The 24,489-nt window shown below is 36.8% G+C and overlaps 1 protein-coding gene and 1 long non-coding RNA gene across 2 annotated transcripts; both read right to left on the reverse strand.

Moving 5' to 3' along the window:
• Positions 1–12,893: 12,893 nt before the first annotated feature.
• On the reverse strand, positions 12,894–14,924 carry LOC127851135 (uncharacterized). Its single transcript, XM_052384712.1, has 2 exons — positions 14,461–14,924; positions 12,894–13,774 (listed from the first exon to the last, which is right to left on the reverse strand). Exons 1-2 carry the CDS (start codon positions 14,477–14,479, stop codon positions 13,206–13,208), a joined length of 588 nt encoding a protein of 195 aa, XP_052240672.1. The 5' UTR covers positions 14,480–14,924; the 3' UTR covers positions 12,894–13,205.
• Positions 14,925–15,145: 221 nt separating this feature from the next.
• Positions 15,146–17,561, reverse strand: LOC127851140 (uncharacterized). Its single transcript, XR_008035673.1, has 3 exons — positions 17,330–17,561; positions 15,636–15,788; positions 15,146–15,242 (listed from the first exon to the last, which is right to left on the reverse strand). It is a non-coding gene; the product is annotated as an uncharacterized LOC127851140 (long non-coding RNA).
• Between the last annotated feature and the right edge of the window lie 6,928 nt (positions 17,562–24,489).

Genomic DNA, 24,489 nt, shown 5'->3' on the forward strand with positions numbered 1-24,489 from the left:
CACATTTTGAGTGGTGTAAGGTCAAGGTCATCCTTCAAGGTCAAAGGTCAAATATATGGGTCAAAATCGCTCATTTAATGTACACTTTTGCAATATTTCAATATTCAAGATAGCAACTTGATATTTGGCATGCATGTGTATCTCATGGAGCTGCACATTTTGAGTGGTGAAAGGTCAAGGTCATCCTTCAAGGTCAGAGGTCAAATATATGTGGCCAAAATTTTTCATTTGATGAGTACTTTTGCAATATTGAAGATAGCAACTTGATATTTGGCATGCATGTGTATCTCATGGTGCTGCACATTTAGAGTGGTGAAAGGTCATGGTCAAAGTCATCCTTCAAGGTCAAATATATTGGTCAAAATTGCTCATGTAATGTCACTTCTGCAATATTGAAGCTAGCAATTTTATATTTGACATGCATGTGTATCTTATGGAGCTGCACATTTTGAGTGGTGAAGGGTCAAGGTCAAGGTCATACTTCAAGGTCAAACGTCATATATGGGGACATAGTGTTTCACAAACACATCTTGTTAAACATGTGACACATCTGTAAAGGTAAACAAAGTATTGTTAAGGTTAAAAAACAATAGTATTCTTGAAAATTATCTTGCAAATGTCAGGTTTTTTACAAAAATGCAGAGAATCCATAATATCCACATTGTCAACATTCTTCACTCAATATCAGTATCTTAATCATCCGACTCCATAGGTACAAAATCCTTTTTCGTGCTGATCGTCGGTAAGGACTCGTAATAAGAATGAAACTCATCAAGAATGATTTCTTTTGAGCATAAATTAACATGGTCATTTTTGTTTTGAATCGATATTGGCAGTTTTGTGTCGTAACAACGTTTTAAATCTGACTCACAAGTTGACCAAGTGTTCTGAATGCCTTTCTGTCATCTTGTTGTTTTCTGTGCTTGAAATTCCTGAAATTGGTTGTTGTCAAAGCTGTAGTTCACAAATACTGATCTTTTATTGTCCCTTCGCACTTGTATCCTCTTGACCTTAAGCCAGTTTATTCTTTGTGCAGTGACTGATGTTTTCAGGTTTGTACAATTTTTCTTCACAAAGTCTTTGAAGTCCATGACATGATTGTATTTCATTGGTATAGTTACATATGGCTGTGATTTTCTTACTAGAGAAATTAAAGTACACCATTGGGATGGAACATACACTGGCATTACTTTTTTGGAACGTTCAATAGTTGAATGGACTGAATCGCATTCCATTTGGGAATGGCCTGAAAGTAGAAATTTGTGGCTAATGGCTTTCAGGTTTGGTACTCACCACTGCACTTGCTACCTTTCGTCTATTTTTTCAACAATATTATTGTATCTCTCAATTTCTTGGCAAGTACACTTTGACTTATTCTTCGTATGTTATTTTTTCTTTCAAATTTTCAATTTCTTGTTTTTCTTTTTCAATGAAGCTTCTCTTTGCTTGATCATTTGCACAAGTTCCTTTTTTTTGTCTTAAGCTTCTTTACATTGAATTGATCTCATCTTTGTTAGGATCATAATTTTCACCATCCGCATAGCAACCCCAGCTATTTTTGAAATTGCTACTTTTTTTATTTAAACTAAGCCTGATTTAAAGAGAATGAAATTCTGGTTCTAGAACAGTTTACTTTTTCAAGATACAGTACAGCCAAAGCGGAACAAACGTATTTCGCGATCCGCGGCGTCAAGGCGAAACGAGTCGATGCCGCGTCAGTCGTTGAAGCCGTGTCAGTATGCGGCGGCAAGTCGCATTTCGCAGCGAAACTTCGCATCTGTCCGCCGAGGCATGCCGCGATCCACGACATGATGCAGAGTAGATGCGCACCATGAAATAAAAAATCTTTTAAAAATTATTAGTTACATGTAGTTAACCACTTTTGAAAGAACAATTATGATAATAATTAAAATCTTAATAGTTTATTGTGCGCGGATTGTATTAGCATATACATGTAAGCATAGTTAATGTGTCTGGCCAATTAAGTTTGTTTCCCGCCCGTAGTGTATGTATTTCACACATAAACAAGATCACGTTATTATGTTTTCGCACATACAAGTAGTCAAGGCTCCAGCATATGGTGGATTTATAAATTAATTGCATGTTGATTTTGCTATTATATTTAAGCTGAGAAAATTAGCAGTTTGAAGCCACGTCAATGATCAAGACGGTGACGACGTATTTGTTGTTTTGTTAATTATCAGCTTATTATAACTTTTGTTTGAATATGCATATATAAACATGTTTTATTTTGTTTATATTATACAGTTAATATAGCTACTAATTACCCGATAATCCCGTATATTCCAGTTCTAAAGCAAATGCTGGTAAATATTTACGATACACAAACATTCTTGATATTTCCTTAAGTATCAAATACATTTTGGCATTTGTTATTATTTATAGAGATGATGAAATAACGTCTAATCTGGGCGTTTTTTTCCACTGAACACGCGATTTACGCCTGACGTGATGTTCATGTATTTATACAACACAAAATACACCCAAACTTTCCAAACAACGTTCTACATGTCTGCATAATTTTCGCGCACTTTTTATGAAACAAAGGATATTTTAGCACTGTTTATTTGACGCTAGAATTTGCCAAAGGCCGCGTTAGCATTTAAATTCGGAAGTGTTTCGGATTACAAATTTAATAATGATAATCGAACGAAACATTAACAGTTGCGCGTAATTAATTCTAAGCTACACAAACATGTATGTACATGAAGGTGGATATCTTTTCACTCGATCCGCCGCGTACGTATGCGGCGGATTTACTATGCGAAAGTACGCGAGGTTAATACAGACTCGGCGTCGTTGCGCGGATCGATGCCGAGTGCCACTGCAATACGCCGCGTGAACACACGATTCGGCCGCCGCGTACTAATAATCTGGCCGTGGCGTAGCTGCGGATTGTGTTTGTGCCGCTTTGGCTGTACTGTACATGAAGAAGAACCAAAGTTATGACAAATTTCGTATCAGAATTGTGTCGTTTTTTTTGGAAATATTTACTTACTGATAAGCCAAAATGACACATCGCGAACGCGGAACCGAACGAAGAAAACTTATTTGAAAATTTGCCATAACTTTTTTTCTAGTTCACCTATCTATACCAAATTTGGCAATCTTATGTAATTTTTCCTCCTCTTTCCATTGGAACTAGTGCAATTAATGTATTTCTATTACTTTTTTCACAATTAAATGCAGCAATTTCATCCTGATGATTGGTTTTCACAATGTGAAGAAAAATCACAGCAGAGACATAACAAACACCACAACAACAAACAAGCTATAATAATTAATTTTTATTTGTCTTCAATCATTAAGGCTTTTTATTATTCAATAAAAACATATATATATATATATATATATATAATATATATATAACATGGACATTATTTAACTTCAGCAAAAAATAATGGCAATGACTTTTAGTTTTACCCCTTTTTTTAACACGATTGCATGCATTCGGTGGACGATACCCTAAAAGTAAAAGTCTTAAAACTGCTCATATGACACGCAGATGTTTTCAAATTCTCTTATTGTCTATATGCGTCTTGAGCTGTCCAACTCTGGTTCAAAGTCATTGTGAATGATGAACTGTGATGATACAGGCTGAATGTCATCCCGAATCGGCCACTTGAAGGTCCCAGGTTTATTGCATGGCAACATAAATTTAACTTTTGCAGTTCCATCATCATTTAATTTCTGCACAAAGCAAGGGTACCAGGCATCCTGGTAAGCAATTGCAACATAGCCACTGGATTGGAATGAGAATGTCCTTGGAGCAACATTTTCAGTTGTCAGAGAGGTATCTTCTTTAACATTACGCCGTTTCGACTGTGCGTTCACTGTTTTTGCTCTCCGTTTTTCTTTCTTTTGAAACATATCACAATGAATGTCATTTAGAACTTGCTTTTCTTTTGAAATGAGGGATTTTCTAAGACGTTTTCCACCCTGTCTTGCTGATGTCAGAAGTTCATTTTTCTTTTCATCATCCATGTTGCTGAGCCATTGCTTCATTGGCTCTCTGTTTCTTTTCAAAAGCTGGATGGAAGAATGATAGTGCATTGATGCATTTGGTCTCCGCCGTTGACTACTATCAAGGTCACCAAAGTGATGCTCGCATCCTAGATTGGTGACTGCTGCAAACTTTGTCCTTGATTTTTCCATTTCACTTGCCTCATCATGATACTTTCCTCTGTTCAAGAAATCAACCAGTTGTTTTTCGATAACAGCAATCATTCTGCTGGCTACTTCCTGAATGGCTTTGAACAAGATTGGTTTCCTTTCTGCTTCCACCACCAACAGACAGGAAGTCATTCTGTCATGGTGTTGAACTTCACCAATCTCAAGTGGATCTAATTCGGACCAATGATTGCGTTCTTGTAGAAGAGTTTCAGGTTGTGTCTTACAGAGTTCTAAGAATTCCTTAATTGCCCTCACATGTTCAGACAAGTCAAGGTAGCTCAGTTTTCCAGAGGTTATCAAATTCCAGTATGGACCAGTCACTTTTAAATTAAATAGTCCAAGACATTGAAGGAAGATCAGCACAAATTCTGATTCCAAGTCCTTACTGACTGCTTTAAGTTTCAGGTTAGGTGCTTCAATGGTATTTAGTACTCTTATAAAGTCCTCTCTGTGAACAAAAATTTGGGCAGCAGTCTCAAACAAGGCATTAAATCGATTGTCCCGGTAATTTGAGATGACAGACTTCATGGCATTGGCAGCACAGTATGCCTCCCATCGGTCCCTTACTCCGTGATGCTCGCCAGCAGGCCCGAATACATCAGAGGTAGTTCAAATAGCTCTTTCTATGGAACTTTCCTTCTTGCTCCAGTTTCTGAACACAGGCAGGGCATCACGTCCTATTGGTCCATGCTCCTCACATATTTCTTTTTCAATGTGCTTCAACCCAGGAATCGCATACAAGTGAAATCGTAAAAGAACATGTGCCATACAATAGAAATTATGGATAATTTTCTTGTCACCTTCAAAACCGTTCAAAATTTCATCGCTCCATTCTTCAAGCAATTTATTTGCCAGCTTCTCATTACTGGCCCGATCGCTCATGGTGAATGAGAGCTTCTCGAGAGATCTGGCAACAAATTCAGTTTGATCATTTCCGGTCAAAGTTTGGTGAAGTTCACCAAGTTCAGAGAGGTGATTTTTTGTCACTGCCTGGATAGTAACTGCATTTTCTTTGAATAATCTGTCGAACCCCAAGCTTATAATGTCTCCTGTGTCAAGAGAAATCGCAGTGTCAACAATCTTTTGCTTTTTTCTTGTTGTCCCATCACGTCCCAAACCCCAGTTTTCTGACAAGTTCAGCTTGTCTGCTATAAAAGTTTTAGCTATGAAATGCCCTTCATCTACAATAGACTGAATAGTGGTTGGATTTGGAAGCTCAGCCTCCGTGAACGATCGCCTAAATATATGGTTCGCTACACACTGAATGACCGGTGACACCTTTTCAACTGCCACTTCCAGGCCTGCCAGTTCCATTAAACACAATCTGACATTGTTGGTGTAACTACCATCATCATTTTTGGTTCTGCAATGTTCCTCCTTTCCATTCTCAGAATTTTCCAACTCCCATTCCAGGCTCACTATAGTGTTCTGCAATTGTTCACATGTTTCACATTTCTCAGCTTCATTTTTATTTGATTCATTATTTTCTTTGTTATTGTTTAACTGGGTTCTTAATTTTTTCAACTGGTGTTTTAGATAGCTATTCTGTGTCTGAAGTGACAATTTCTTGACAATTTCAATTTCTACTTCCTTTGCTGATGAGGTTTTTGTTCCGACAGTTCATGCATTTTTCCAGACATTGCTTTATTTTCAGAAGCATGGCGTTTCAGTTCGTCATCAAGTTTTTAAATTTTTTCCGCAGATTTAACCAACAACTTGCTCTGTCGACATACTACACGCTGTTCATGGCGCAAAAGATGAAGATTTTTTCTTGCCGTTTCGTCCCGTTTGTTTACATCCCTGACAGAGTAATGACCTACTCTTTCATTCAAACTTTGGAGTAAATCTTTCTGTTGCATGATTTTACTTTGCAAGAATGAACTGTGCTTTTGCTTTTTGGCATTGTTGTACTGGAGTAGATTTGTTTCTTTCAAAGTTTCTTGATCACATTCAATGTCTGTTTGTACACCCACAGAACGAGTGTGTACAATTTCAGATTCTGTTTCTCTGCCACATCTCTCAGTCAGCGGACTCAGCCTCAATTTTTCTTCATTTATTGCGTTTGGTTGCTGTGAAACTTGTCCTCTTGCTGTAGTTTGTGGCGGAAGAAATTGTTTGTCCAGCAACTCTTGCACATTTTTAACGCCTGGAACTTTCTTTTTTGAAACAAGTTTCTTCTTTTGCTCATTGATACGCGATATTTTAATTTTAAGTGATTTCACATTTACTGTGTCTTGAATAGAAGGGTCAAGCTGTGATAGCACATGATAAATATCTTGGGAATTCTTTCCAACTTTTTCAAGGTATGTGTTGATTTCCAAAACAACACCGTTTGAAAGAAGCTCCTCGCTGCATAGACTGTCCCCAGTTTTCAAGTTGTGTGTTGAAATGCCTTGCTGCTGGCAATAGGGCCCTGGATATTCCTCCATTTCAGTCCATTTACTGACATAATCTAAAAAGAAAAAAAAAATACAATAAATAATGCGAGTGTTATATGAAATTAAATATGAGTTTTAATTAATATCGAAATATATTATAAATTAATAGATAATTTTATTACAAGTTAAACTTCAAACACAGCAATATTAATTATTACTATTTATTAATTTAACAACTATAATTATTTATTATATTTAATATCCGTGTCAATGAGAAATGGTGGCCCTAATATGTTTAATTATTACAGTTGACAATACTATGTGGATTTGAAAATGTTATGTTAGTTGTATACTACCACACATTACAATACACAATACAATGTGAATACACATTGCGTTCATGTTAACCTAATAATGGTAAAAGCTTTAAATGCAAACATAAATTGAATTTGTTAACGACTTCAATATCAAAAGTAAAACTGACGAGAATAATAATATTTGAGTAAACAACAGAACATGTATACAGCCGACTTTGGCTTTGTCAGCAGGAAATTAGGCCATGTCTGATACTTTATTTTTAACTGGGACTTTACACTCTCTTGCTAAATGTTTATACACTACAGTTCCATTATATCGCGATTGACGGGGTCCAAAGATCGCGATCGCGATATATCCGGAGCGCGATATAAATCCAGACATGTCTGACTTAGTTGTTAAGCAGTCGATGTGCAGTTAATGTGTCAAATTTCATCGGGGTTTTCATTTTATGTATGGCGCTGCTTTATCTTTGTATCGTAATAATTGCAAACCAATTTTACATGTACTTTTGTACAACAACAACAAAATATTTATTTCTATAAAAGTAATATCGTAATTAAAGTTTTGATTACCGTGGAAATTGTAATGCCTTTATTAATTTTTATTTTCAGGTATGATCAGCGTAATATACACCTACATTTGTGTATTATAGTGTATTAAAGATATACACCTACATTTGTGTAGTGTAGAAACCTAGATTTACGCTACTTTCCTAGTTATTATTTTCATGTTTTAATAAGTGATATGGCACGTAATGCGTTTAAACAAATTATCGTTGCATTAATTACGCACAATGTTAATGTTTCGTTTGATTCTCAAATGAGCTTTACAAAATTAGAAATCCGAAACACGCTTCCGAATTTTAATGCTAATGCGACAATAACAAATTCTAGCGTCAAATAAACAGTGCTAAAATATCCTTTGTCTCCATAAAAAGCGCGCGAAAATTATGCAGACATGTAGAACGTCGCATGGAAAGTGAGGGTGTATTTTGTGTTGTATAAAAACATGAACATCACGTCAGGTGATTTACGCGTGTTCAGTGGGAAAAAAACGCCCCGATTGGACGTTATTTCATCACATCTTTAAATTATAGTAACAAATGCCAAAATGTATTTGATATTAAGAATAATTGCAAATGTGTATGTGTGAACTGAGCACTTTTATTGTAAATATTTACCGGAGTTTGCTTTAAAACTGGAATATATGGGATTATCCGGTAATGATGAGCGATATCAACTGTATAATATAAACAAAATGAAACGACTGTATATACGCATAGTCAAACAATAGTTATAATAAGCTGATAATTAACAAAACAACAATTAAGTGTTGATTATTGATGTGGCTTCAAACTGCTAATTGTCTCAGTTAAAGTATAATAGCAAAAACAACAAACTGACATTTTTATCGAGAATGAGACACTAATAACTCAAGTGCTGCAAACAACTCAATCCGTGTTAAAACAACACTGTCACTTACGGTCTGTTTTCACGCTTTACTGCGTGTCAAGTATAAGCCGCAAAATAACGGGTGATCAATTACTAGCCAGAACCGGTTGTTATCGCAGTTTGCATATTGTCAGAATATAACTTGTCAACAATTTTTTTTTTCTAAATGTGTTTTGATCATCATTCTTGCCGGATTTTTTGGGAGCCATAGCCGACTCGCGATATAATGGACAGCGCGATATAACGGATCGCGATGTAACGGAGTTGCAGTGTATGTCATGCACTTAAAACACAAACCTTGCTTCTTTGCAATTTCCCTCTTTTCTTGAATGGATTTCTGTAAAGATGATTTACAGTCTTTAAGTTTGTGCCTAGAATTTTGTGCGTGTATGACACAATGTGGTTCCGTACTGTTCTTAGTTTTGCCATTGTCAGAATGTGCATTTGTCTTTCTACTATACACACCTGTTCTTGATCCTGACCTACAAGACTTCTCAATTGCTTTTGTCGTCTCCGGTTTACCTAGTGCATGCAAGTTGAAACTAGGGTCATTCTGACGAACCGCCATCTTTCTCAGGAAGTCTATGAAAACCTGGAAAGGTGGATACATGACATTGTTCTTTATTTTATAGTTACTACAGTGATCAACCCATTTATTCTGAACAAACGATGGTAGTTTACACACTATAGAGATATATAGAGATATACCTAGGGAAGAATCATAAAATGACATTGATCCATGTATTTAGAATTGCTTTTCACACTATTAATCTCTTCAATTAAATCAGCTAGATTATACAGCTTTTCTTTTTCGTTTCCTATTTTCTGGAAAGCATCAATTCTTCGGCGCAAACTGTCGGCCACTTGCTCAGGAACACCGAAACGAAGATCTTATCGCTCCCATATCTTTTCTAGTGCTCCGTGAACATCATGTGGGTTCGCGTTACGAATGGAGTTAGCCTGGCGACCGGACTCTGGGCCAAGATTCTTCAGAAGTACCGTAAAAACGCAGTCATATGTCGAGATTTTTTACCTCCAAAATTTGATTAAAATTACGGTATCGACTTATGAGGTCGTCGATGAAAAAAATTAATGAAATTCGACGAAGATTGATCCCTGCGGCAATTGTTGTTGTATAGAAAACTTGTTGAAATACGAAACAAGAAATATCGTCTTTTAACTGATACTTACCAATTAATATAACCACAGTTTGACGCAACATTTCTCTTGTTTTTATTTTCATAATTTAATCCAAAGTTTTTATGTTAGCAGGTGTTTTTTTACAACTGAACGTGTAAAAAAAAGATCAAGTCATTTTTAGAGTCGAGCGAGAATTGGCAACCTGTGTGAATTGACAGTTTGACGTCATCAAAGGAAAGCTGCTTCCTGTCAAGAAGCCATAAAGCATCACCCTTCTCACCAATAAAATAGGATTCCTTTAATTTGTGAAGCGACATGGTTAACTAATCGCGAGTTTGTTATTCACTGGTAATTGCCCAATTATGTTTGAGCACGTGCATAGCTCCGCCTTTGAAACTGTTATGTAGAACAAAGGTGGAGTTAGCAGTCTGTTGGTTATGTCAATCATTGTTGTAAAGATGTGTTTTACCGAGGCACTAACCAATTGTTTTGATAGTCAGATTAAAAGTACAAATATTTGATTACAGTGATCACAGTGTGTTATCGGATTATAAGTTTGTGGATTATTACTAGCGTGGACAAGTTAGTGCAAACTTTATAATAATAATTTATCAATTTGACTAACAAATTTGATATGTTAAAATGCGTGGAAAACACAAACGCCATGCGTATGACAATGCGTTTAAAATAATCGTGATAGAATTTGCAGAGCAATCAAATAATAATAGTGCTGCTTAACGCGAGTTTGGTGTTTCGTATGTTGACTCTTTGTTGTGTAAATTACGATGTACATGTATATACGTTCTGGTTTCCTATGTTGTTGATTTTGTTTTTATGTGGTTTATAATGATGTGCTTGTCTATATTTTTATATATTATTTTCGAATTCCTAAATATATATTGTATTGATTATATTAAACAAAGTACATAATACACGTGTCCGCTATGTCTACATCGCACAGGGCTATAATGACGTCATGGTCTATGTATAGAATAAAAACTTCCCGTACATTTAAAATGGCGTCTGTTTATGAAATTCGTGGACAGACAATAATTTCTTACTCGACTTATGACTTGGACATATTCAAAATCTCCAATTTTCGTATCATTTTTTACCCCCCAACTTATGAGCGGGTAGACTTATGACTGCATTTTTACGGTAAGTCAAGTTCTTCTCTGTCATTTGTTTCTATTTCTGTGCAAATGTCCCGAAAGCTTCTTTTCCATGTGTAGAACTGTTCAGGTCTGTCATTGAATTTAGTGACTCTTGAAAGGAGGAGATCTTTCTTCACCATGTAGTTAGCAAAGTTCGCAGTTGTTTGAGGGACAAATTCTGGAGCACTTGGCCTTAAGTGAAATGTTTCTTGCTGTATCTTAGATTGGGAATCTGGCCTGGCCGGGATTTTGTTCAGATAGTCATTGACTATTTCACTTTTGCTTTTCTTAGAGATGGATGAAATAGACTTCAACGCTTCACTTTTAACACTACAATTTTCATTCAACATTTCTTCTACAGCTCTCAGCTCTGCCTCTGATTCCACAACCTCTTGTTTACACTTCAATATGTTCAAGTTGGATTCCATTGCACTTCGTCTCTTCTGAACGATTAACTCTAATTCATACTGTTCCTTTTTTAACCTTTCCGCTTCCTCCACATACTGCAATCTAGCTCGAGCGGTTTCGGCCCTTACTTTCCTTTCTATTACAGCATCACTTATCGCCTTTGATCTACTACTATTACTTGATCGTGGGGAACGCCTACTACCACTGATGGAGCTTTCATCTTCCTCAGCATTGTCAGGTGCAGTTAGCAGTGTGTTTATTTTAAGGACTGAGAGTTCTACCTTTTCTTTCAAAGCCTTTTTAGCTCATCTGATTGCTCAGGTGAGCTTTTGTGACCGGTCTTTGTCCGTCGTATGTCCGTCCGTTAACATTTGCTCGTAAACACTCTAGAGGTCTTATTTCTTGTCCCATCTTCATGAAACTTGGTCAGAAGATTTGTCCCAATGAAATCTCAGCCGAGTTCGAAACTGGGTTGTGCCAGGTCAAAAACTAGGTCACTAGGTCAAAAAAAAGAAAAACCTTATAAACACTGTAGAAGTCACATTTCATGCCCAATCTTCATGTAACTTTGTCAAAATGTTTGTCTTAATGATATCATGGTTGAGTTCAAAAGTGGTTCCGATCCGTTGAAAAACATGGCCTCCAGTGGGCGGGGCAGTTTTTCTTATTTGGCTATAGAGAAACCTTGTAAACACTCTAGAAGTCACAATTTTTGCCCAATCATCATGAAAGTTGGTCAAAACATTGGTCCAATTGATGTCTTGGACGACTTCGAAAATGGTCGAGATCGGTGAAAAAACATGGCCGCCAGTGGGCGGGGCATTTTTCTCTATATGTATATAGTGGAAGTTTTCCCTATTTGGCTATATAGAAACCTTGTTAACACTCTAGAAGTCACAATTTTTGCCCAATCATCATGAAAGTTGGTCAAAACATTGGTTTTATTGATATCTCGCACGAGTTTGAAAATGGTCGGGATCGGTGAAAAAACATGGCCGCCAGTAGGTGGGGCATTTTTCTCTATATGTATATGTGAGAGGGAATGGGAAAATGACTATTCTGGCTCAAGAATCACAAAATGAGATTTTTATTGTTTCAAACAAAAGGACTATTCAATAACCTAAATCTAAAATTTGAGCGTACAAATCCAAAAAATAAAAAAGTTATGACGATTTTCCTACATAAGGTGCAACTGAAGAAATGGGAAACCTGAGAAACATCAAGCTGTTACTTTTAAATAATTTATTTACAAGTTAATGTAAACATTCAATGTTAACAACTTCAAACCAACAAACAAGTAATGGAATAAATCTACTGCAACCCAGAACATATTATTCCTTTAAGATGATTCCATAACAATCTCAAATTAACTCTTAAAACGGTTGCCATGGCAACCGTGGTAAAAATATACCTTAAATGGTTGAAATGATAAAACTAAACATTTTGTAGTATTTAAACAAATATGTTAGGAGAGAAATACATTGAACCTGCTTTAAAAGCCTTAATTTTGATACATAGAGTAACAATACTGAACCGGGTTGCATTATTTGGACATTTTAAAGTATGTTATAATGTGTTAAATATTAAGTTTTTTTCACCATAACATACAAATTAAGATGAGTCTTTTTAAAGATTCCATGGAGTGTAAGCCTATAACTGTATAATATATATATAAATATACTTTTTATTTGTTGTTGTAAACTGGACCTATTAATAAATAACCTTAATAATTTTCCTGTTGCTATGGAAACACTACTTGAATTGTTTTTCTTTCCGCCTTATATAATCGAATAAAGGTGGCATTATCTCTTTTCAACAAATAAATGGCAAACATTATAAACACTTGTATGATCACACATTCAAATAGGTTGGTATGCACATCTTTAAAACGAAAATTTAAAACAATATTTACATTTAGAAAAAGATGAGACCACAAACCTAATGGCACTTTGTCAAAAATATGTCATAGCAAGTTTTATATTGAACATAACAGCAATGTTTGTGTTTCATCTGTAACACTACCGATATTTAAATTAATATTATCTCTGTCATACATACATGTGTAAAACCTCACATTAAATGGATGAAATACATTGATAAATCTTGATGTATTACTACAAGGCTGAAGGAACACTTTAGTTGCCATGGTGTTAAGATAACGGTTAAAGGCTGTGCTTCCTTTTTCTAGGTAGGCTGTCACTGTCCATTCCTTGGTTTTTAACTTTTGGCTTTGATGGTTTTGGACACACAGTATCCCTGGCATTGTATGCTCTGAAGAATGGGCTAATTGAGTCATACAAATACCACTGTCTGCGCAGGTCAAGGCCCGGGGCTGGTTTGGTGGGTGGGAGTTCTCCAGCTGCCGGACTCAAAGGCTTCAATATATTGAAACACATTTCTTCCGAATCCATGTTCTCCTTACAGGTAACAATACCTGGTTTCGACCGATCCATAGTAAAATGGTGGTACTTGGTTATGTTTTTCAATGGTTTCAAAAACTGTTCCAGGTAAGTTTTCCAAGCGAAGAAGACAACCGGTTTGTTGTCATCTTGGACCAGCTGTGGAACATTGTGGCCTGACTTTGATGAAGCTGTAACACTACCAGCAATCTCCTCCATGGTCTCTGCATTGGATGACCTCCACTTAAGCTTCCAGATGCCAAAGTGGTAGTCTGGGGCAAACTTGGTGTGTCCAGTAATCATGCAGTTCAGGCTCATGGTTTCATGGAGTCCTGCAAATGCAAGGTGACATTGTCATAACAATGAATCTGATATTTAATGCACATTTTTAATGATATGTTTATATGGTTCTGACAGGTCATCACAATTTATCATGTTATCTTTCTTATAAAAAATCTTAAAACAAGAGATGTGTTTGTCAGAAACACAATGGCCCCTACTGCGCCGCTTTGATTTTTTTTTTTTTTACCTCTGACCTTTAAGGATGACCTTGACCTTTCACCACTCAAAATGTGCAGCTCTGTGAGATACACATGCATGCCAAATATGAAGTTTCTATCTTCAATAATGCAAAAGTTATGACCAATGTTAAAGTTTTCGGACGGACAGACAGACTGACGGACAGTTCAACTGCTAAATGCACCCCTAACGGGGGCATAAAACAAAAACAAACAAGAGATGTGTTTGTCAGAAACACAATGCCCCCTACTGCACCGCTTTGAAATAAAATGTCCATATTTTGACTTAAAGTTCCATATTTTGACCTTAAAGTTCCATATTTTGACCTTAAATTTTTGGGACAGACAGAATGACAGACAGACAGGCCAAAAACAATATACCCCCTCTTCTTCGAAGAAGGGGGCATACAAAAGTTAGAGATTAAACATAAAAATCACCAAACTCTTGAGTTTATGGATACTTAAACAAACTCATCAGTAAGAAAATTCAAAACGCATACCTGTCAGAGTCCGCCACATGGCATACCAAATCACTGTGTGGTTCTTGTTTTGTCCAACTGCATTATCAAAGTGGATCTGAAATTGCAAATTGCTTAAGCAAAATAGAAGTAAATATTTAACCAGAAAACATAAATCTGTGGAAATTTATCACAATGCAAAAGGAGATATATTTATTGTATAAAGAGTAATGAACAAGAGATGTGTTTGTCAGAAACACAATGCACCCAAATGCGCCAATTTGAATTTTTGTTGTTGTTGACCTTAGACCTTTGACCTAGAAGGATGACCTTGACCTTTCACCACTAAAAATGTGCAGCTCCATGAGATACACATGCATGCCAAGTATCAAGATGCTGTCATCAATAATGCAAAAGTTATGACAAAACTTTACCCTAGAGGTAAAAGTTTTAAGACATACACACAGAAAGAAACAATGACGGACAGACAGGCCAAAAACAATATACCCCATCTTCTTCGAAGAAGGATGCATAAAAAGTAGGCTCCAGACATCGTGTTAACTCTAATGAATGATATGTTCCAACAAAATTAATTAAATTTGACAACAGATAAAATATCTAACAGAAACACAATAAGAAATAACAAAATACTGCAGGCAACATAAGGCATGTATTTAAATCAAATAGGTTATTATTATTATTGTTATATTATTACCTCTGCATGCTTCCAAAGTGTTGGAAATGATGGTGAGCCAAGCTGACAACACTTTCAGCACCCTTCTCTGGCAGTTCTGCTTCATCGATTAGATAGAACACTTGTTTTCCTGTGAAAGAAAAAAAAACAATGAAATGATGTTGTAACAAAATTTATATGGTACTGCAACAAAAGATTGTAAAAACATCAATATGGTACTGCAACAAAAGAACAATTAAATCATGATATTTATAAGCAATAAATTAATAAATTATTATTGTTTAACTATTGCATTTTACTCTTTTATTATTTCACACCAGAAGCGGAACCGGTTCAACCTTTCAGGCTTTCAGTCAAATTAACACAATTACTGTGACTAAAAAATTAATAACTGGATAAAAAATAATGGCATTTTAGTGTGTGTGTTTGCTATATTCAAATATGTGGAATATAACTCAGTTCATCCCAAGGGGTGTTAATTTGTCAATTCTGCTGAGAAGATGAGATAACATTATGCCTTTACCTGACCCTTCTGCACACATGCCAAAGACATGGCATTTTCTGGGGCTGCAGAAGTATATTGGGCCCACTTGCTGTGCATGATGGGGGAAATGCACATTCTGTGCAAAGTCCCATGAATAGTGGTAGCAGATGTCTCTGCTACAAGGCTCGGCCCCTGCAAACAAACAAAACTGAGTTTTGAAAACTTAAAAAGGAGACAATAAATTTCAGGAGAAATATTTTACAAGAATTGAATAAGCATTTGTTGGCACATCTGAAGCTCATAAGGTTAGAAGGCATATTTATTTTATAACAGCATTTTGTGAAAGTGTATTATTATTATTATTATCCATATGCTACTCCAACATATTTTTGTATGGTAATGCACACCTTCATGTAAGTTTTCATTTAAGAAAATTTGCTTGCTACTCGCTGTCATCTCTCTGTACTGTTCTCTTTGCTTGTGAGCCAGATCCAAGTGGGACTTATAACTAATGACAATGTCATTTTTTTGTTCATCAGTAAATTGGCCTGTTTGACTTAACTTAGACCCAAATGTTTGACATGTCATACACAAGTCAGTCATTGGCTTTGCCAGCGCAATTTGTGGACATAGGTCATTCCAAAGTGATCTAAATGTCTTTAATGAAATCTGTCTGTAATGGGACAGTTCAGCACTTTGGTTATACAAATCATGCACTTGTGCAATTGATTTATCAGAAGGCAAGAGCAGCATTGTGCGATCTGGGCAGTTGGGCAGGCGTCCTGGTAGAGGGAGTGCATTTTCAGTAGCGTATTCATGAATAAAATGTTTAACATTTTGCATATCTTCAAAGCATAAGGCATTTGCTGGAAGTTTTCCAGTGTTTCCGTGCACCCTGGGCAAAATACCATCTTTATCAAGAGAAATAGCAATTTTTTGCAATGTACTGCATGAAATGGCATGTGCAAACACAAACGTTTTCTTGCAAATTTTCTGCCCCATAAAGAAATATGTTTGTGATGGCTTTTTACGTATTTTTTCCTTTTTTCTGTTTGTTGAGGTCTGTGAAGTATTAACCCGGTGTGCAAATAAGCTGCTCTTGATCACTAATTCCCGCTCACTTCTTCTCATTTCTAAACATGAATTTCTGTAAGAAACTAAACTGTCAAAGTCTACCACCATCGAACAAGGTTTGCGCTTAATTTACATACATTGACAAGAGTCTTGGCGCATTCTATTGATAATTTCTAACTCTTCATTGTCCTCATTTCTTCCATGTGTGGGCATGCATTCAACAAAAGAATTAGTTGGACATTCATCACCAACAATTTCATTGTTATCAAATACACCATCAAAGCTGTCACACTCATCACTATTAATAAGAGTGGCGAGATGGGACCTTTCAACAATGGGAGGGGAATGTGAAGAAACATTTTCCTGGAAATACAGTTGATCAACTTCCTTTAGTTCATTAATAAATTCAGGGTCATTCTGTGATGAATCTAGCATGTAGGGAATAGTTGATGCCTGGGATGATGTAAACTGGCTCATTTTTAATGATTTTCATAAAAACATTTGTATTAACCTGCCGACATTTTCAGTTGCTAAGTTAAACTGTCAACACTGATTCCCACAACCCACAACTACTTCCGGGTCAATTAAATTAAAGCTATTCAAACGAATAGTTTATTATCAAAATTAGGTAGACATGTAAAGCAATAGATAACACTTACCTCGTACAAATAACGATCCAATTAACACTCAGTTGCTTACTTAATAGCGGAAATAAAAGCGTTTTACCAAACAAATGTGTCAATTACAAAACCGGAAATTTTACATCGTAGCAACCAGTCAGATAAAACTCTCTTTATGTAAAATCCGCAGACATCTACGGTTAATTTATACTATATAACGGAAGAAAAACGATTTTCTTGATTCATTTGTCAATATTCGAAACAATGTAGGTTTCTCATGTAGGTTTTTCGTCTATTTTGTGCACGCAAACGAACGAAAAAATGAGTGCAATTTCAAACATGTTTTTGTCACGCGTTTTTTCGCGTTGTGACGTTAGCGCCGGAATAGTCAAAATCGCGTTCCCTCTCACATATAGTGAAAACATGTGAACACAGTAGAAGTCAAATTTTTGGCCCAATTTTCATGAAATTTGCTCAGAACATTTGTTTCCTTGATACGAGAGTTGAGTTAAAAAATGGTTCAGGTCAGTTGAATAACATGGCTGCTGGGAGAGGGGCACTTTTCTCATTATGCCCCCCCCCCCCCCTTTCGAAGAAGAGGGGGTATATTGTTTTGCTCATGTCGGTCCGTCCGTCCGCCAGATGGTTTCCGGATGATAACTCAAGAGCGCTTTTGCCAAGGATCATGAAACATCATAGGTACATTAATAATGACTCGCAGATGACCCCTATTGATTTTCAGGTCACTAGGTCAAAGGTCAAGGTCACGATGACCCGAAATAGTAAAATGGTTTCTGGATGATAACTCAAGAACACTTATGCCTAGGATTATGAAACTTCATAGATACATTGATCATGACTCGCAGATGACCCCTATTGATTTTCAAGTCACTAGGTCAAAGGTCAAGGTCACGATGACCCGAAATAGTAAAATGGTTTCCGGATGATAACTCAAGAACGCTTAGGCCTAGGATCATGAAACTTCATAGGTACATTGATCATAACTCGTAGATGACCCCAATTTTTTTTGGTCACTAGGTCAAAGGTCAAGGTCACGATGAACCAAAATAGTAAAATGGTTTCCGGATGATAACTCAAGAACGCTTAGGCCTAGGATCATGAAACTTCATAGGTACATTGATCATAACTCGTAGATGACCCCTATTGATTTTCAGGTCACTAGGTCAAAGGTCAAGGTCATGATGAACCAAAATAGTAAAATGGTTTCCGGATGATAACTCAAGAACGCTTAGGCCTAGGATAATGAAACTTCATAGGCACATTGATCATGACTCGTAGATGACCCCTATTGATTTTCAGGTCACTAGATCAAAGGTCAAGGTCATGGTGACCAGAAATAGTAAAATGGTTTCCAGATGATAACTCAAGAATGCTTATGCCTAGGATCATGAAACTTCATAGGTACATTGATCATGACTCGAAGATGACCCCTATTGATTTTCAGGTCACTAGGTCAAAGGTCAAGGTCACGGTGACCTGAAATAGTAAAATGGTTTCTGGATGATAACTCAAGAACGCTTATGCCTAGGTTCATGAAACTTCATAGGTATATTGATCATGACTGGCAGATGACCCCTATTGATTATCAGGTCACTAGGTCAAAGGTCAAGGTCACAGTGCCAAAAAACGTATTCACACAATGGCTGTCAAGGGCACGGTGACTCAACTTAGAAAAATGGTTTCTGGATGATAACTCAAGAATGCTTAAGCCTAGGATCATGAAACTTCATAGGTACATTGATCATGACTCGCAGATGAAATAATGGTGAAACTTTACCAGGATGTTTATCTGGACAATATATAGGTCAAGTTTGACATTTGGTCAAGATTGAATGAACCGACTCCGCTCAGGTGAGCGAACTTGGGCCATCTTGGCCCTCTTGTTTAAGACTACTTGTGCACCTTTTTCAGCCTTTGCTTCGGGGATTTCATTTTCTATGATTAATAAATACTCGTGAAATTCATCCCATTTTACAGTAAAATTTGACAGTTCTTCTTCTAAAGTTGATAGTATTTCAAGTAACACCACTTTGTTATATTTATATTTTTCGATGTTAAGAATGTTTGCCTCTATTCGTCTGCGGATGGCACGTATAGTTCTTAGAAAGTTATCCATCTTTACTGAGTCACAGTTCTTTTACTATAATGACAAAGCCTTAATGCTTGTTTTTTCCTTTATTCATTATGTCGCCCCGGAGAGCCAAGGTAAAAGACTGAAAGTATACAAATAACACTAATAAGTCCACCATACAGAATTCATACATGATCAATGATTATAATATGAATATCATACATGTATGCCTAATAAACAAATCAGAATGTGAAATGCCTTAATCTATCAATCCTTAAACTCAGAAAAACATGTTTCCTAGCTGATTTTCAGATAAATTGAAAGAACCTAATTTCCCGGACGGACCTGAAAGAACCTAATTTCCCAGACGGACCGGTACTGTATGCATGCATAGACGAATCATGAACCCAGGCAAAATATATGCCTTGGCCTAAGACCTATAAACAGCAAAAATGTACTATCCTATTCATAAACAGCAAAAATGTACTGTCCTATTCATTATATAATTGCATAGTATCTGAATAACAGATAGATTTACATACACAAGGAATAATCACTCTTAAACAAATAGTAAAATTTAACGTGACGTCACAACCATTAGAACACGACAAAAAATTAAACTTACACCAAAAATACAGGATTGTGACTTTCATAATGCAAAGAAATCATATAATTACATCATATAAAACACAAACTTACACTGTGGGGGCATAAAGAGGACCTTTTTCGGGTGAAAATCACTTTGCATTGTGCAAAATGCCGCCTAAACGTATATGACTTTCCAGTGGTGAAAATTTATCTAAGGGGAACAACTTCTACAACGCGAAAAGCTAAAACCCAGTAAAGACCATACTAAACCCGCACTAAACCGTACATATCTGCGCCCTCCACACCAAGCTCTAGCCCAACTTTATAAATAACAAAAGTGAAACAGCACACCCACCATAGATTTGACTGAAGTGTAAACAAGGCAAATTCTGATGCCGCACAACGGACGACGTACAACGGACACAAAGCGATCACAAAAAATCTACAATTGCTTGATATGGAATTGCACACTTTTTATGTCAATAATGGGTCGATTAAAATCAATGCTTACGTCTGATAAAAAATTAAATAAAAAATATCACTATATACAAATATTTACTATGTCACTAAGACGAAAGGACTTACAGCAATTTTCCAAAAACTGTAAACCAGATATGCCAAATTAATATTTTTAAAATGGCAAAATTAACCTACCATTTAATTCAAGGGTTATAAGCTAAGATGCAAAATAATCAGCTGTTTATATTCCATTAAACAATTCAATCTGATTATTTCCAACAACAATATACCCAAAAACAGTCGGTTTAATGCACCTAAACGTATAATGAACTATTTTCAACAGAATACTCCAGTCTTATTCTTTGAAAATATCTTAAACCAGGACTTTTTCAATCCAATACCACCAAAACATTGTGAATTGTCCAGTCCGTAAAACTGTAATGGTAACTTTTGGCTGTCTGCCTGTTAGTCAACTGACAAGTACAGGTACGTCAGTCCATAATTAAACCAACAAATAACTGGAATAATTACAAAACAGAGGGCAGGTGCTAGATGTTACATTATCTTTACCAATTACTGCCTTCAATCATTCAAATTGACTGTATACATGTTCAGTAATGCTCATAAGGATAATAACTTTTGATAATCTAACCCAAAATTTTGCTTAATTGTCCATTTAGATTCTACTGTCTATTACTTGAAAGGTCACTTGATTACTTGATTACCAGACTGATATCACATGTTCAAATATACATCCGAAAGACCACCCCAATTGGACAGTTAAATAAAACTACAATTACTGGTACCAACTCTAATGGGTAAGAAAAACCGCGAATGGCTACCAAGTACAGAAAATAACACCCAATTGATAATTTTCATCCAGTAAATGATACCAAACCTTAATTCACACTTTTCACCATTGAATGGCTACGACAAATTACCTCCCTTAGATAACTCCCAAATGGTCTTAATGCACAATTAACATTAAATTTTCCGTTCCTTCATTTGGTAATAAGCTCAAAAATCACATAAGCCCAAATCTTGCTTAGAGTTACCAACAATTTACTTTAAGTAAACAAAGGTGTTACAAAAAGCTACAGAAAATTTGCATAATTTTGTAACGTGTCTACCGTTCCTTTGGGATATATATATGTAATGGCTTTTCCTCGGGCTTTCCTTAGCCGTGTGATTTGATAAACAAATAATATAATTTGCCTCTATACAAGCCGGTTCCGTATGCCCTGTGCGACTTGGATTGCTTTGATAGCTTGGGTTGACTTGGGTCGACTTGGGTTGACTTGGGTCGACTTGGGTCGACTTGGGTTGACTTGGGTTGACTTGGGTCGACTTGGGTTGACTTGGGTTGACTTGGGTCGACTCGGGTCGACTTGGGGTGTCTTGGGTGACTTGGGTCACCTCGGGTGTCTTACACCTATAGCAACGAGTCTGCAGTGTCTCCCCTCTGCGTTACGCAAGGAAGACAATCAATGTCCCCCCTCTGCGTTTATGCAAGGAAGACAATCGGTCAGTGTTGTACAAGCGACAATCAGTAGCTTGACAGACTCAGGCTGACCTACGAGACCTGACACGTGCACTAACTGGAATGGAAACCTTTGACCCGGACTTATATACGAGTCTCTAGGCTACCCAGCAAGCTATGGTATGTTGTGCGCAAAGTTGCCAGGGTCACCTCCACTCGAAAGTATCCAAAGTCACAGAGATGTCCCTTGCTCAGGCTGACCTAAGAGACCAGAAACATGCACTGCCTTATATTACCAATGAAAACCTGTGACCCGGACAAAGGTTACTGAGTCTCTATTGAAGCTACTCAGCAAGCTATGGTGTAGTGCGCAAAGTTGCTTGGGTCACTTCTACTCAAAAGGCATCCAAAGTCCCAGATAATTTCAATGGTATAAGGTCTCTAATTAATGCAACGTATTAAACGTTGTATTCTGTTCGACGATCGAACGCAGACTGCTCGCTCCCCATAAGAGCAGCGCTTTATATACTGATATATATATACCACGTGACCCGCTTGCTAAAGACATCACCCTACTATTTCATGTTAACACAACCCTACCGTTTCAAACAGTAATTGTATAATACTGTGGCTATATTATGAAATACATATTGTGCATCTTAATAACCGACTTGTATTATTAAATCATCAAATTATGTACATAAAAATACAATGATCAATCCAAAATACACAAGCTATTTGCGTGGAACGTACCGAATAGTCGAATGCTTGTTCGCGGGAAATGTACTTTCGTTTTGGTGTAAATAATAGGAAAGAACTCAAAGAATAATGAACCTAAAGGATAAAATACCGGCCGAAATCGTCACAATTTCACATCTTTCCCTCACCTTAAAATTGAAGACTGTGTCTTGCAGTGTATTGTCTAGTGCCGCAAAGCCCCAATCTTGACAGCCAGCTTGTTTAAGAAAGGTAAAGGACCAAAAAAGCCACGTGGTATTCTTTAAAACGACAACCTCACGTGCCTCGTGGTTTTCTTCTGTTCACGTTCGAAGAACGAATGTCAATTTGCGTGAACTAGAGCAGAGAAGCCCCAACTACAAATTTAATAGCTTAAAGTTTTCCCTCGTCGCCAATAATGTGTTTTACACATATAACTGAGACAATTCTTCTATAAAATACAGATTTATTCACACTATTTACAAGCTAAAAGCAAGAGATGTTATCGGCTTCGTCTCAGTCCCTCGAATGCCAGAGTTGAACCCGCATCGTCAAACGTCACTACCGGTACGCACTAAAACCTGCACCACTGGTCTGATCTACATCCCGTCTTCTCTTGACTCGGGATCGGATTCCATGGAAATCCATGGAAAATATGAGGCTGGCGTATTCGGACTAAGTTTCCAGCCTTTTCCAGCGTCAATATTAAAAAAAAAAGGTGGAAAATTGTCCATGGTATGTGGAAAGAGCCTGGAACAATTTCCAGCCTGCAAGGGAAAACCCTGGAACATTTTCCAGGGTTTTCCAGCCAGCAAAGAAAAAATACCATCCAAATACTCCATGGAATCTGGGAAGCAGTGGATTTTTTTTCCAGGGTTTTCAAGCAAGCATGTAATCTGGAAAACCATGGAAAAAATTCCATGGTTTTCCAGATTACATGGACTAATAGGACAGTATTTTTTCCATGCTGGCTGGAAAACCCTGGAAAATGTTCCAGGGTTTTCCATGTTTAATATTCCATGGTTGCCTGGTTTAACATGGAAAATTGTCCAGCTTATACCATGGTCACTGGAAAGGAAAAATAAATTCCTGGTCTACAAAACTGAATACATGCATACACATCTTCTAGGTCCATTATTAAAAAAACTTGCCATTACATAGAAGAACACGCCTGTCTTTACTTAAACAATAAAATGAAGCAAAATAACAGTATAGTACCCTCAAAAAGTGTATTCAATGCCATAAAAATACAAATAAGTCCAGTAATGTACAGTCACAAAGCTTGTTACAAGAGCACCGCATAACGGGTGCCAACGCTCGGCTGCGGGTGCAGTTTTGAGAATAAATGAAAGCTTGTCAGAATATTTTTTTAGAGGTCACAGTGACCTTGACCTTTGACCTGGAAGCACTCTGATTTTAGAGCCAATGTTAAGGTTTTAGCACGACCCCTACGGCGGACGGCACGACACGATGAGCTGGCTATGACAATACCTCGGGTTTTCTCCGAAAACAACCAAGCTAAAAACTATATGCAAGAAACAAAAGAAACAATGATAAATGGAAATTCTTAAAACATGTTTTGACACAGTAGTTATTTTAAGCTATTATGTCACAATATGAACACATGAGCACCAGGGTACTGTTTTTAGTATAGAACTACCATCATTTTTTGTCCCCTACCGGTTTCACCGGAGGGGACTTATGGTTTGCGCTGTGTGTGCGTCAGTCTGTCACACTTTTCTGGATCCTGCGGTAACTTTAAAAGTTCTTCATATTTTTTCATGAAACTTGAAACATGGACAGATGGCAATATGGAGATTATGCACGTCATTTCATTTTGTTCCTACTTCAAGAATCTTGGTT

This window comes from Dreissena polymorpha, chromosome 11, assembly GCF_020536995.1.
Source record: "Dreissena polymorpha isolate Duluth1 chromosome 11, UMN_Dpol_1.0, whole genome shotgun sequence".
Taxonomy (NCBI): domain Eukaryota; kingdom Metazoa; phylum Mollusca; class Bivalvia; order Myida; family Dreissenidae; genus Dreissena; species Dreissena polymorpha.